At 33.7% G+C, this 13,323-nt stretch overlaps 1 protein-coding gene across 1 annotated transcript; it reads right to left on the bottom strand.

Moving 5' to 3' along the window:
• Positions 1–680: 680 nt before the first annotated feature.
• Positions 681–1,580, bottom strand: LOC7463747 (abscisic acid receptor PYL2). Its single transcript, XM_002324726.4, has one exon. The coding sequence runs from the start codon at positions 1,474–1,476 to the stop codon at positions 907–909; it is 570 nt and encodes a 189-aa protein (XP_002324762.2). The 5' UTR covers positions 1,477–1,580; the 3' UTR covers positions 681–906.
• Between the last annotated feature and the right edge of the window lie 11,743 nt (positions 1,581–13,323).

Here is a 13,323-nt window from a genome sequence, read left to right as displayed (position 1 = left end):
AAATCCTTCCCTGCAACTGAGAGTCATGACTTTTCCTTCCACCCTTTCAATTTATGGCAAACCCAGTTCCTCACTGAAGAAAATCAATCCACCTAATCAAAGAGAACAAACATTGGGCATGCAGATGAAGATAGCAAATTTGGAGTGGTTGCCATAATCTTCGATCATGGATATGGAAGGTGCAGGAGGTCTTTGAAACTATATATCATGTTTTCTTTCTTTCCTTTGGCTTTCACAACCACTACATAACATGTTGCCTCGGCCTTTTTTTTATATGTTTGTGCTTGGCAGGTTTGACATTGAAGCCACACGAAAAGCTATATATATTTCAAATTAATATGGTCTCTCTCTTCCCACATGTTTCCAACCATATGATATGACTCATTGTTCACATCCAAAGCAAAAAACCCACGTAGTATCTTTTCTTCTCTCCCTCATTTGCGAGTAAACTTCAGTCTCATCATTGACAGAGGCACAAATATGTCAGCCGGCCATTTCTCCTGTAAACATGGCCAACCTAGCTTTTGTATTAGACTACACGAAAACCAAAGTACTAGAACTAATTGGATTCTAGCTAATTTCTGCCATAGTAATTGTTCAAACACTAGATAGGTTGTTTTAGTTAGTCAATTAAAGGAAAATTCAAGAGAAAAGAAGAGGCAGAAGAATGCTTTCATCACTTGTTGTCAACCTTCGTTAACTTATTGAATAGAAAATGATAACAATATAACACAGAAGTCGCCTGGTAAAACTAAAATATACAAACCAATACCAGCTGCCTAACCAGCAAGAGAACAGCATAAAAGGAAAGGGGAAAAGGAAAAACCCAACCTGCAAAATCCTTAACTGGGCACTAAGATTATTTCAAATAGGAGAATCTTACCATCATCAAAGCCAATATCAGAATCATTCATGTCCATGCAGAGATGCAATTGCTACCACTGCCAGTTTTTGAAGATTCAACTTCACAACAGTGTCCACGAACATCTTTGTATCTTCACCTGTATTGCCCCCTGGTATGTCCACAATATATGACTCCAAAACAATAGCGTAAACCTTGCCTTCCTTGTTGAACTCATTGACTGATGTAACAGACTTATAATTATTTAGCCTATGCTCACCCCCAACAACCCTAAAGCTCAATATATGATTCTCATCATCCAAAATCTCTAGCCTTTCAATGCTTGTAGAAGCTGGTAGGCCAGAAACAACCGCTACCTCTCTCACGCTGCCTACACCACCATCGCCAGCACTCATGTTGCAACTCTTGATGAAGTGCTTGTATTTCTGTGGGTTATCAAACCTACGAACAAAAGGCCACACAACATGAGCTGGTGCATCAATGCGCTGGGTTATTAGGGATGTGCATGTGTTGGGTGCTGGCTCAAATTTATGGTATGTGTCAATCAAGGGCTTGAGCTCCATATATTCTTCTTGGGTTAGGCCTTGTGGTGGCGGGGCTTGATTCGTATCCATGGGGGGGGGGGGGGGGGGGGAGCTGGTACAGCATGCAAGGGGAAGAAATGGGGATATAGCTAATGAAGAAGGAAGAAGAGAGGTTGATTGCAAGAAACAAGACACAGCAAATAATGTGAAAACATGGATGGATGGGGATATAATATATATGATATTGTTTCATTTCTTTTGTTCTTTTGGCAGATGTGTCCTTGGCTTAACAAACTTGTCAGGAAATTAACCATGTTTTTGTCCTTGCATTGAAAATGTGTCTACCTCTAAAATAAGAGAATTTAAGGGTGGACCGAGCGTAACTATATCAGGAAATTGTCTGTGTTTAGCATGATAAGATTGTTGATTATATATATCAATTCACTAGAATACTGTTTTGCTTATCTTTTGGGAACATGACAATTGATGACAATACTCGAAGATGGAGCAGATCTTTAAATAAGAAGCGAGATGGGCGCTCTGTAAAAGGGTTTATCAATACTTTAATCACTCAAACAACACAGTAACGGGTGGTATTTGGAACTTGCATGATTCTGCCAGCCCTATTTCAGCCCTTTTAGTTTTCTTTATTTTGTGCCTTTGTTTGATATGTCGAGCGAATCAAACTTTGACCAACCCTACCTCTTTTACAAATTAACCTACATTTACTCAGATTTTTCTTGATTAATTATATATTAATGTTCTCAAACAACCCTCAAACCGAGAATCCAAAATATTTTTATCTTGATTAGCACATACTTAGCAATGGTAATTGTTGAATGTTTGGCATCCAAAGAATTAAGAGAATGGAAGAGGAGGAGAGAAGAGTAAAAGAAGGGGCGAAAGGGCAAAGACAAAATGAAGGGAGTTGTCGCAGTAGCTGAAAAGGCAAGCTGGAGATTCGTGGATAATGTGAGGAGTCTAACAAACTCCCGCGTGATCAATAACTCCACTTTGAAGCAGGATTCCCCTTAACTCACATCAATTATTATGATTATCAATTCCATGCATTTCCACATCACAAATGTATTTGCTAAATTCCATGCGATCATTTTTTTTTTCACTATTTATTCATGAGAAGAAACAATAGGTCTTGCCCACATTGGTGTACATATATACATATTAAATTCTTAAATCATCTGGTCTTTGATACATGTAGGTTGGATTTGATTAAATCATTTCGAATGGCTGTTGTGATATCACGGTCACACAAATTAATTACTGTAGCTTAAACAAATAAGATAATATAGAGCAAGTAAGGAGTCGATTTCACAAGGAAGATCTAGTTTAGGTTTTTATGCTAAATGATTCAAAGTTATGGGGTTTTGAGGTTATCTAGACTATACTATGATAAATAAAATAAAATAATCAAACTAAATTAAATAAACTGAAACATATTAAGAGAAAAACATTGATCTCAAGTAAATGTCCACCTATGAAAATCAAAACTGATCATTGAAACGATACATCAATTTATTTCAATTTATATTATGAATATCTATCTTTCCTTAATTAACATTAGTTAGTTAACCGATTCGTAGTGTAACTAACCCTACCCATTAAACAACCACAGTGTCCACACTAGTAATTTAATTCAACGGCAGCCTTAAAAACTAGATATGATGATAAATCTAAACAACATAATTGTCTACAGTATGTTCGATTTAATTGAAGGTTTTCTCTAAGATTAACAACATAGATCCACTATAATTATTAACCTTAATCATTTCACAAGTTTAAATATCACAACTCCGGTTTTGATAGCAAGCTTAGCAATAGATTGGTTAAAATAATAACTTAGAGTCCACTCTAACAATTAAACTAAGCAATCATAAAAAATAAGCATAGAAAAATATCCATACTCATCATATAAATTGAAAAGAAAAGAAAAAATAGATTTCATATTTTTTGAAATCCAAAGGTTTTTGTATCCTTCAACCAAGAATAATAACTTAGCCTTAGATGTCTATAAAAAAACCTAAGGAAGACAAAAGATGAAAACATAATTTCAGTTATAGGAGAAAAGGGTAAGAGTTTTCTTCTTCTTTCTGGCCACCCCCTTCTTTTTATTTGATAAGAAATCCTAATTCCCACATCTCTCCAATCCATTTGTATCCTTCAAAAATAAAAATAGTTCTTTGCAAAGTAGACAATCTACATTTAAGTAGTACAATATAACTATTTTTCTAAAAAGAAAAAAAAATAATTTTGCATAAAATCTTTGAGCTTTGACTTTGGACTTAAATTGCCCAAATAAAGACCTTTTTTCCATATAAAGAAATAATTGCTATGTCGGTTTGGATGCTTTGGAAGTAAGTTGAACTTGTTTCTTCATAAAACTTGTCTACTAGCAGAATTTATAAGTTGTCTTATAAAACTCATATCTCTCTCATATGAGATCTTTTTCGACTAAAATTTGGTAGGTTGATAGTTCTTTGAGTCAGAAATCCATTAAAATTGATTTTTCATTAAATGACTGAATGCCAAAACTAGCAGAATGTGAGACTTGTCTTTAAAGGCTGCGATTTCCATGCTCTTTCTTTTTTATTTTTCTTGCCATATATGTATATAAATGTATAGATGTTAGCTTTCTAATTCCACTATAATCACTTTATTTTGACCTTTATGACTTAAGTTTTACATAAAACATCGATCGAAAATCAAATCTGTCAATATTCGACACGTGTTGGAATATGGTCTGAATTTTATCTCCAATTTACTCATTTTTGAATCTTACATCTAAAAGTGTCTTCAAAACATAAAATACCTTCAAAACATAAAACAAATATTATTAAGACATTTTATATGGAAAAAACATAGGCAACATACTAGGTAAATATGGGAAAATTATCGACTAATATGGTTGCATCAAATACCCCCACATTTAACTCTTGCTCGTTCTCGAGAAAAGAGAGATAAAATCAAACTTAAGGAAGTCCAAATTGTAAATAAATAAATAAATAAAATAATTATGACTAATGTCTTAATCTCTCATCAATGTCCAAGAGTACATGTATTATAAACAAGAATACAATCAATAAGGATAAAAAAACATAAATTTTCATGAATTTATTTACGTGCGAACTTCAAAACTCAATTAATCATTAAGATTTAAATGAAATCTATGTCATATCAAAGTGATAGGTTCTCTCATTGATATACACTCCAACACTCATGTGTTTAGAGCTTATGTGTTTAAATCTCTAAAATTCAATCAATGAATATGTTTTACCCTAAGCTTGCTCTTCAATCTCATTTCTATTACTAAAATATTACAAGCAACACACTAATTAAAAGGTCTTAGTTTTCGATTATAATGGGGCTAAGGTTAAGGCGAGGTAAAAGAAAGGAAAAAAAGGTTAAAACCAAATGAAGTAGAGCATTCTATAAAAATTGAATTTTAAAACAAGGTATCTCATCAAAGCACACAAATTCATCATCTTTAAACATCAATACTTAACTTCTTTTCATTTCAAGCTCCATTAACATAAAACTTTTATAACACAATGGAACAACTTTTTTTTTCCGAATGGTTTACCTTTGGCAACTTTGCCTATTCTTTTCAACAAGTATCACTTTTTTCATATAATTTCCAACCATAATCTCATGAAATATCAACAAGTATATGCTCTACTAATCCTTGGCTAGGAGAAAAGGAAAACATATAAAAAGTTAAGGCTTACAACATGGGTAAAGCAAAGAAAAGACAAACAAGCTCAAAGGGCTCACTAATGATAATATGTTTTAGGTTGGCTTTTTGACTTAAATGATTAAAATTCTCAATGCCTTTATCATCTTCATATACACATGTAATGTGAATGTAATCTCAACAAGATATGAAACAGTTTCTAAAGATACATTATCATTAAAAGAATGCACAATCAAAGAATATAATGTTGAAAGCTTAAAAACTTACATTACTACAACACTATTAAGTCAACTTGATATATTTTCAAAGTCAATCCCTAAACTAATTAAAATTTAAAACTTGCATGCACACTCATTCATTCGATTTATATTTTCATCTATCTCAACTAATTCTCGTATATAATACTCATATTCTCATAAATCAATATGAGTTCAATAGATAAAACTTAATACTTAAGGTTGGAAAACATAAATTTTTTTCACATGTTTATGGGTTCTTCTAATTCTAATAAAACACATAGAAACAACAAACAAAACTAAAATTCTTCCTCCCTTCCCATTAAACACAACATTGTTCTCAATATTCAAATAAAAGAAAAGGAAAAGAAAAGAATAGCAAACATAAAGTAAAAATATGAAAAATAAAATATAAGGGGAAAAGAAAGCAAATCTAAATTTTTGTTTTGGGTTGCCTCCTAGTAAGCGCCTTTGTTTTATGTCATTGACTTGACACACCACATGCTCATGCCTCATAGATTGGTTCAGCTACCTCCATAAAAGTGGTGAGTTCTTTTGTACAACCTTCATAAAAAAAGTTTTAATCGATGTCATTGACCTTAAGCACTTTGTTTGTTTCTATACTTATAATCCTAACTGCACCATAAAAAAAACATCAGAAACAACAAAGGGTCCAATCCAACAATAGCACAACTTTCCAGGAAAAAGTTTCAAACGTGAATGATAAAGAAAGACTTTGTCTCCAATATGAAACTTCTTTTTTGTAGTCATTTGGTCATGAAAACTCTTGGTCTTTTCTTTGTAAATCCTTGCATTCTCGTAGGCATCATTTTGTATCTCTTCCAACTCTTGTAATTGCAACTTCCTTGCAATCCCAGCACATCATAATCCAAGTTGCATTGCTTAATGGCCCAAAAAGCTTTATGTTCAAGCTCCACTAGTAGATGATATATTTTCTCATAAATCATCTTATAAGGTAACATTCCTATCTCGCTGGTTAGGGTGCACTGTCTTCTCCAAAATGGACTTGATTTCTCGATTTGAAATTTCAGCTTGGCCATTAGTTTGAGGATGGTAGGTTGTGGATGTTCGATGAGTCATATAGTACTTGCGTAGCAATACTTCCTTTGAATGGTTGCAAAAATGAGTGTTACAATCATTAATGATAGCTTTGGGGATTCCAAACCTGTCAAAATATGTGAGTTCTGACAAAATCTAAAACAACCTTAGCTTCGTTAGTTCGTGTAGCTTTCGCATCAATCCATTTTGACACATAATCAATAACAAGAAGGATATAAAGATTACCAAAAGAAAAAGAAAATGGACCTATAAAATCATTACCCTAAATATAAAAAATTTCACTTACAAGAATATTAGTTAAAGGCATTTAATTCTTATGAGTGATATTGCTTATTTTTTAGTAATTTTCATATTATTTGCAAAAGTGATATGCATCCTTAAAAATAAAAGGCCAATGGAGACCACTTTCAAGTACTTTATGGGTTGTTCTTTTCGCTCAAAAATGCCTACCATAAGAATGAGAATGACAAAAAGTGTAAAATGGAATGAAATTCATTCTGTGGTACACATCTTCTGACTATTTGATCTGCATCAAATTTTCACAAATAAGGAGTGTCCCAAAAATAATATTTAGCATTAGCTTGTAACTTGTCTTTTTGAGATTTAGACAAACCTAAAGGGAATTATTTAGTGACTAAATAGTTCACCAAATTCGCATACCATGGTCTTATAGAGGAATGTAACACATACAATTACTTGTCGGGGAATGTCTCTCTTATTGTTTTGGTTTGTATATCTTTGGTCCACAGTCGGCTCAAGTGATCAGCTACATAATTTTTAGCACCTTTTTTGTCTTTGATATTAAGATCAAATTCTTGTAAAAGCAAGATCCACCTGATCAATCTTGGTTTGGATTTCTTTTTCTCTAAAAGATACCTCAAAGTTGCATGGTCAATAAAAACAACTTTTGTTCCAAGTAAATAGGACCTGAATTTTTTAGAACAAACACCATTGCAAAAAGTTCCTTTTTAGTTGTATGGTAATTGTATTATACTTTGTCCAACATACAGGAAGCATATGTGATAACATGTAAATTCTTCCCTATTTTTTGCTTAAGTATAGCCCTTATCGTGTAATCACTCGTAGCACATATTATCTCGAAAGGTTCATCCAATTTGGTGGTTACATAATGGGGGCAGATGTAACATGCTTCTTAAGCTCATTATAAGCATCTGTACACGCTTGATCAAACACAAAATCCATTTCTTTAGCTAACAATTTGCACAAGGGTGCTGTAATCTTTGAGAAATCTTTGATAAAACATCGATAGAAACTTGCATGGCCAAGAAAAGAACGAATCTCTCTTACGCACGAGGGGCAGGACAATGATGGAATAACATTTATTTTAGTTTTATCAACCTCTAAACCATGTGAAGACACAACATGCCCAAGAATTATTCCTTGTTCTACCATAAAATAACACTTTTCATAGTTCAAGACAAAGTTAGTTTCAATGCATATTTTCAAGACTAAAGATAAATTTTCTAAACACTTATCAAAAGAATCACCATACACCGTGAAATCATCCATGAAAACCTTAATTATTCTTTCAATATAGTAAGAAAAAATACTCATCATGCATCTTTAAGAAGTTGTGAGTACATTACACAGACCAAAGGGCATTCTCCTATATGCATATATACCAAATGAACATGTAAAGGTAGTCTTTTCTTGATCTTCAGGATTAATAACAATTTGATTATATCCATTGTATCCATCTAGAAAGTAATAAAAAGACTTACCTACTAGGCATTCAAGCATTTGGTTCATGAATGGTAATGAGAAGTGATCTTTACATGTAGAAAGATTAAGCTTTCTATAATCAACACATATCCTCCAACCACTCGAGACGCGAGTAAGGATAAGTTTATCATCTTTGTTCTTTACCAACATGATCCCAGCTTTTTGGGCACCATATGGATTGGCGTCACCCACTTACTATTCATGATGGGGTAAATGACTCTTGCATCCAATAGTTTCAAAATTTAAGTTTTCACTACCTCCATCATAAGCAAATTCAAGCTTCTTTGTATTTCCCTTGTTGGTTTCACATTGTCCTTCAATAATATATGATGCATACACATTGAGGGAGTAATGCCCTTAATATCGACTAAAGTCCAACCAATAGTTGTTTTGTGATCGTGCAACAATTCCATAAGCTTTTCCTCTTGCGCACTTATCAAACCTTTTGTTATGATAACGGGGAGTGTATTGTTGTCGCCAATGAATACATACTTAAAATTATTAGGCAAATGTTTCAATTCTAACTCAGGTGCTTGTAAAATAGATGACAAAAACTTTTTATGTGAAAATATTAAATCAATAAAAACCTTACCATAGAGGGCGGTTTGCAAAGCCAAGGTTGATTTTTGCACATTTTGGGGAACATATATATTCATATCTATCTTTTCTATCTCGGTAAAATCAACATTATGGCTCAATACCACGCTTATTTCATCATCATAATCAAAATCAAGAACTTGCTGCACACACTTATCAATTTGGTCATAACATATGATAAAATAAACATTGTTGTATGAATATTTCATTGCATCATGAAAGTTAAATTCAAAATTCAATTACTTCATCTCCTACTTTTATAGACAAAATATCTTTACCACAATCAAATTTAGTGTTGGCAGTTTTTAAGAATAGTCTTCCAAACAAGATAGGAGTTTTGGTGTTTAAGGAATCACGTTCCATATAAAAAATATAAAAGTCGCATGGAATAACCAAACCATCAATCTTGACTAGGACATCTTCTATCACACTAAGTGGATAAACAAAACTATGATCTACAAGTTATATTACAATACTAGTTTTAATCAAAGGCTGAAGATTAAAAGCATCATAAACATATTTACGCATAACACTAATGGATGCACTCAAATCATATAAAGCCCTTTAAAAACTAGCATTACCAATAACATATGGGATAATAAATGCACCAAGATCTTTTTGCTTTAAAGACATTCTTTTGAACAATAGCAGACACAACTATACCCATACTTACCGTTTCATAGCCTTTTAGCTTGTAAGCTCTTTTGTAATACACAGCTCCTTCAAGAATTTAACATATTTAGGAATTTGCTTGATAGCATCAATCAAATGAATATTGAGTCAAATGAAAAGGAGGGATTTTCTTAAAATTAGAATTCATTGAGTTAGAGCTCACCTTTAAAGTATTGGTGGTTGTTTCAGTTTATGGAGGAGTAAGATGTTTCTTCTTTATGCTCAACTTGGTTTCTATCTCCTCTTCTTTCTTCATCTCAATTTGTTTTGACCTTTTCCCTTTACATTCTTTCTCACTTCACAACATGATCGTACTAACATTTTATTTTGTACTCAATCCTTAGGAGGGCAACTTTTCGTTGATTTGTGCTTTTAATTTCCCTACACTTGAAGCTACTTGCCCCATTTACTTCTCTAAGTTATGAATACTTGACCATGTTTCCTGTTGAAAAGACATGACATTTTATTGTAAAGTCATTATGTTAGAAGCTAAGGTTTTCATTATCTCACGAAGATCATCACTCAATGACCCCATAGCAATGGAGTTTGTAAATGCAGGAGGTTGTCTTGTTTGATCATCATTCAATGATAATAGTTGTCAATGAACCAAACCACCATAAACCACCCAACAAAACTCCTCTCCTCTATCACAACACAGCACCACCACAACATCAGGAGTGGTAACCAGCAATCCATAACATTAAACCACTGAACCCGCCATTGTCATTGACCATCTTTCACCAATCTAATAGCCACACAAACATTCAAACCCATCTATTCCTCTATCTCAGCACATATCTAAACAACCACAAACCTCCCACCTCATGGATCTTTAACCCCTTGTCGACAACAAAAACTCAGTAGCCCTGGCCTCTCGGTTAAACCCGAACCACCACAAACTCGAAATTTACCAAATCCACGACCGAAATACCATCAACCTCTCTAGCCTTTCCTCTTCTCCACTTTGATAACCATGACTAACTACGCATAATAGCAATGACCTCCTTAAAGACACCACCACACAAAAAACCCCATATAAATCAATTGAACCCGATCTTTTCCCGAACCTAAACAAGACCCTTCATTGTCCTCTTATTTTCTCCTCATCAACCTACGCCTACATCTTGACTCCCTCAAAGCCATAGACCTGAATTTGTGTCTCTAATTCCAGTCATTAAATAAAGAAATAAAGAAATAAAGAAATAAAAAATAAAAAGCAATTTAGGCTTAGAGAAAGTAAAGTCTATGTTTGCAGGTGTTTGTTTGAGTGGAGGTCACATGATCTCTAGTAGTAGCAACAATAGTAGAAGCTGCAGCAGTAGCGGTAATGGTAGTAGTAGCATTAATAGTAGCAGTAATAACAGTAGTGGTATCAATAATAGTAGTGGTGGTGGTAGCAGTAATAGTGATAGTGGTGGTGATATATTGCTTTTATTTTTTTTATTTTATTAATTAAATAATTTTGAATTATTTGATTCGGAAAAAATGACTACACTTGTTGCATGTGCTATCTATGATTTTAATTATTTTAAAATCATTTACTGGTTACATATTATTATAAAACTATACAAGATGATTTTTATTATTTTATTTTAATCAAATGATTAAAATTTTATGGCATGTTATTTTCTCATATGAAAAGAAATGAAAGAAAATATTATTTTTTATGGTTAACATAAGACTAGTCAATAAGGAATAAGCGTTATTGGCTTCTAGTTTGGGAATATTACTTTAGTAATATTAAATGTTGTTGCTGTAAGCATTGCTTCTATAGGAAGTATTATACCATCATCTTTTGTGATGTATGGGGAGAAACTTGAAAAGTCCAATGGTTTGAACTTTAAAAATTAGCAATAAAAGATGTTTTATTTGACTACCTTGAACTGGAGAAATTCTTAATTGGATATACATCAAAGTTGTTAGATGATGAGTCTGGTGCTACTATTGTGGTAGTTGTGGGTGCATGGAAGCATAACAATTTCATTTGCAAAAACTATATCTTAAATGGATTGGACAATACAATCTATGATGTTTATAGTTCAGTTAATAGTATGAAGGTATTATAGGAAGCCTTGGATTGAAGCATAAGGTTAAGGATGCCAACATAAAAAAAATCACAATTGGTAATTTTTTAACTTTAAGATGATCAATTCATTAATTGTAATAAGATAAGTTCAAGAGTTTCAACCCTAAACTCTTTGTAAAGAGCAAAGGCATTGTAAAGAACTTTAATGGTAAATGCTTTATCTAGAACAAGGTTGGACATTAGGTCAAGGATTGTAAAAGTAGATTTTAGTAAGGCAATCCTAAAAAAAGAATGGTTACACAAGCTAATACTACTGAAATTGATGATCTCTTTGGAGATGTGTCAAAAATGAACTTGTATATAGTTGTCTTTGTTGCGAGGGTCGCAACGTCGTCTGGCGACGGCGGAGGCTTTTGTCGTTCCTTCTATGTGAGGTGTGGTGTCTTGGGAAGGTTTTTTGGATTTAATCATAAAATTATAATTAAGGTTCAGGAGTCGCCACCTAGTATTATGGTCACTATGAACCTATGGTCTGCTAGAGTTTGAGTAATGGACTAATTGTGCAAGGGGAAGACGCATCACCCCCAGTGCACCCTACCTAAGGTAAGCTGCATTGTTGATTGATTGTTTTTCTAGGTCGGGTTTCTATTCGTTGGTCTTTTCTAAAGTTCAAGGCAAATCTCTCTTCATGAGAGAGTCTCTACCTTATCGGGTTAAATCCTAACCGTTCTAAAGTCTGAAGTTTAGCATCGTATTTTTACACCTTGTATCTTTAATACCTGAGGGTGTACTTTATCGTGTAATTTTACACCCCACGGATATTAAAGTCTACATTTGGACCTTAGAAAAAAAAAGTTGGAAAAAGGTTTTTGATATTTTGGTCAAATCTTAATGGATAATCATAAACTGGTTATGATATCCATTTTGCATTTTAAGATGTGAAAAAGATGCAATTTTTGTTTTTTTTTTTAAGATATGCTTGGAAACATTTTAGGATTTGACCGTATGCATGAAAACAAAATATATTTTTTGTTTGTTTTAAAAAAGAGAAATTAATTTAAAATATTTTGAGATTTTTTTGGAAATATTTTGAATTTGTTTTGAAATATTTCGGAGAAAACCGGTTATTTTAATACCGGATTTGTATTTAACAGTGTAGATATACAACCCGATATTATGCAAAATGGGTAGAAAAATATTTGAGAAAATTACAATTTTTTTAAAATGTTTTTTTGAAAATTTTGGATTTTTTTTTTAAATGGGGGTCGGGTCAGATCCAACCCAGCCATTTGGGCTGGGCCAGAACTGGCCCGGCCAAAGCCAAAATGAATTATTCTGCCGCTGCATGCAGAATTCATTTCTGCATGCAGCGGCCTCAACGAAGAAAAAAGAGGTGAAGCAGGGAGGAGAAAGTTGTCTGGCTTGGGGGTTTCGGACATGATGAGGATGTTTGGCCTGTGGCTCAGGAGGCATCGGCTGAGGTGGTGATGGCCGGAGTCGGCTGTAGGAGGAAGAAGAAAACGTTGCAGAGGAGAGAGAAAGGCTGAAAGGAGAAGAGAGAGAGTCGCGGTGGCAGCTTAGTGGTCGGTTGGTGGTTGTGTTAGCTTCCTGTGGTGGAACTGGTGGTGGAGAAGCTGGTGGTGGCTGGAACGACGAGGAGAGAGAGGGAGAGAAAAAACTGTAGAAATGGGGGTAGAGGAGCTGGTTTTTGGCCGACTTTGGACCCGATTTTCTCCTCCCTCGGGCCATGAAATCTACCTCTATTTATAGTCGGTGGAAGAGAGAAATCTTTTCTACACTTGGTAAAAATTTCAGCCTTTCAGTTGAGAAGGATCTCAATCATTGGTTCAAAGTAGGCATCCTGAGTTGTCAAA

Source organism: Populus trichocarpa, chromosome 18, assembly GCF_000002775.5.
Source record: "Populus trichocarpa isolate Nisqually-1 chromosome 18, P.trichocarpa_v4.1, whole genome shotgun sequence".
Classification (NCBI taxonomy): Eukaryota; Viridiplantae; Streptophyta; class Magnoliopsida; order Malpighiales; family Salicaceae; genus Populus; species Populus trichocarpa.
This window is presented reverse-complemented; position numbering and strand designations above follow the sequence as displayed.

What these genes read in the sequence shown, in the direction of transcription:
- LOC7463747 (XM_002324726.4), bottom strand. Translation starts at nt 1,476, where the DNA reads ATGGATACGAATCAAGCCCCGCCACCACAAGGCCTAACCCAAGAAGAA.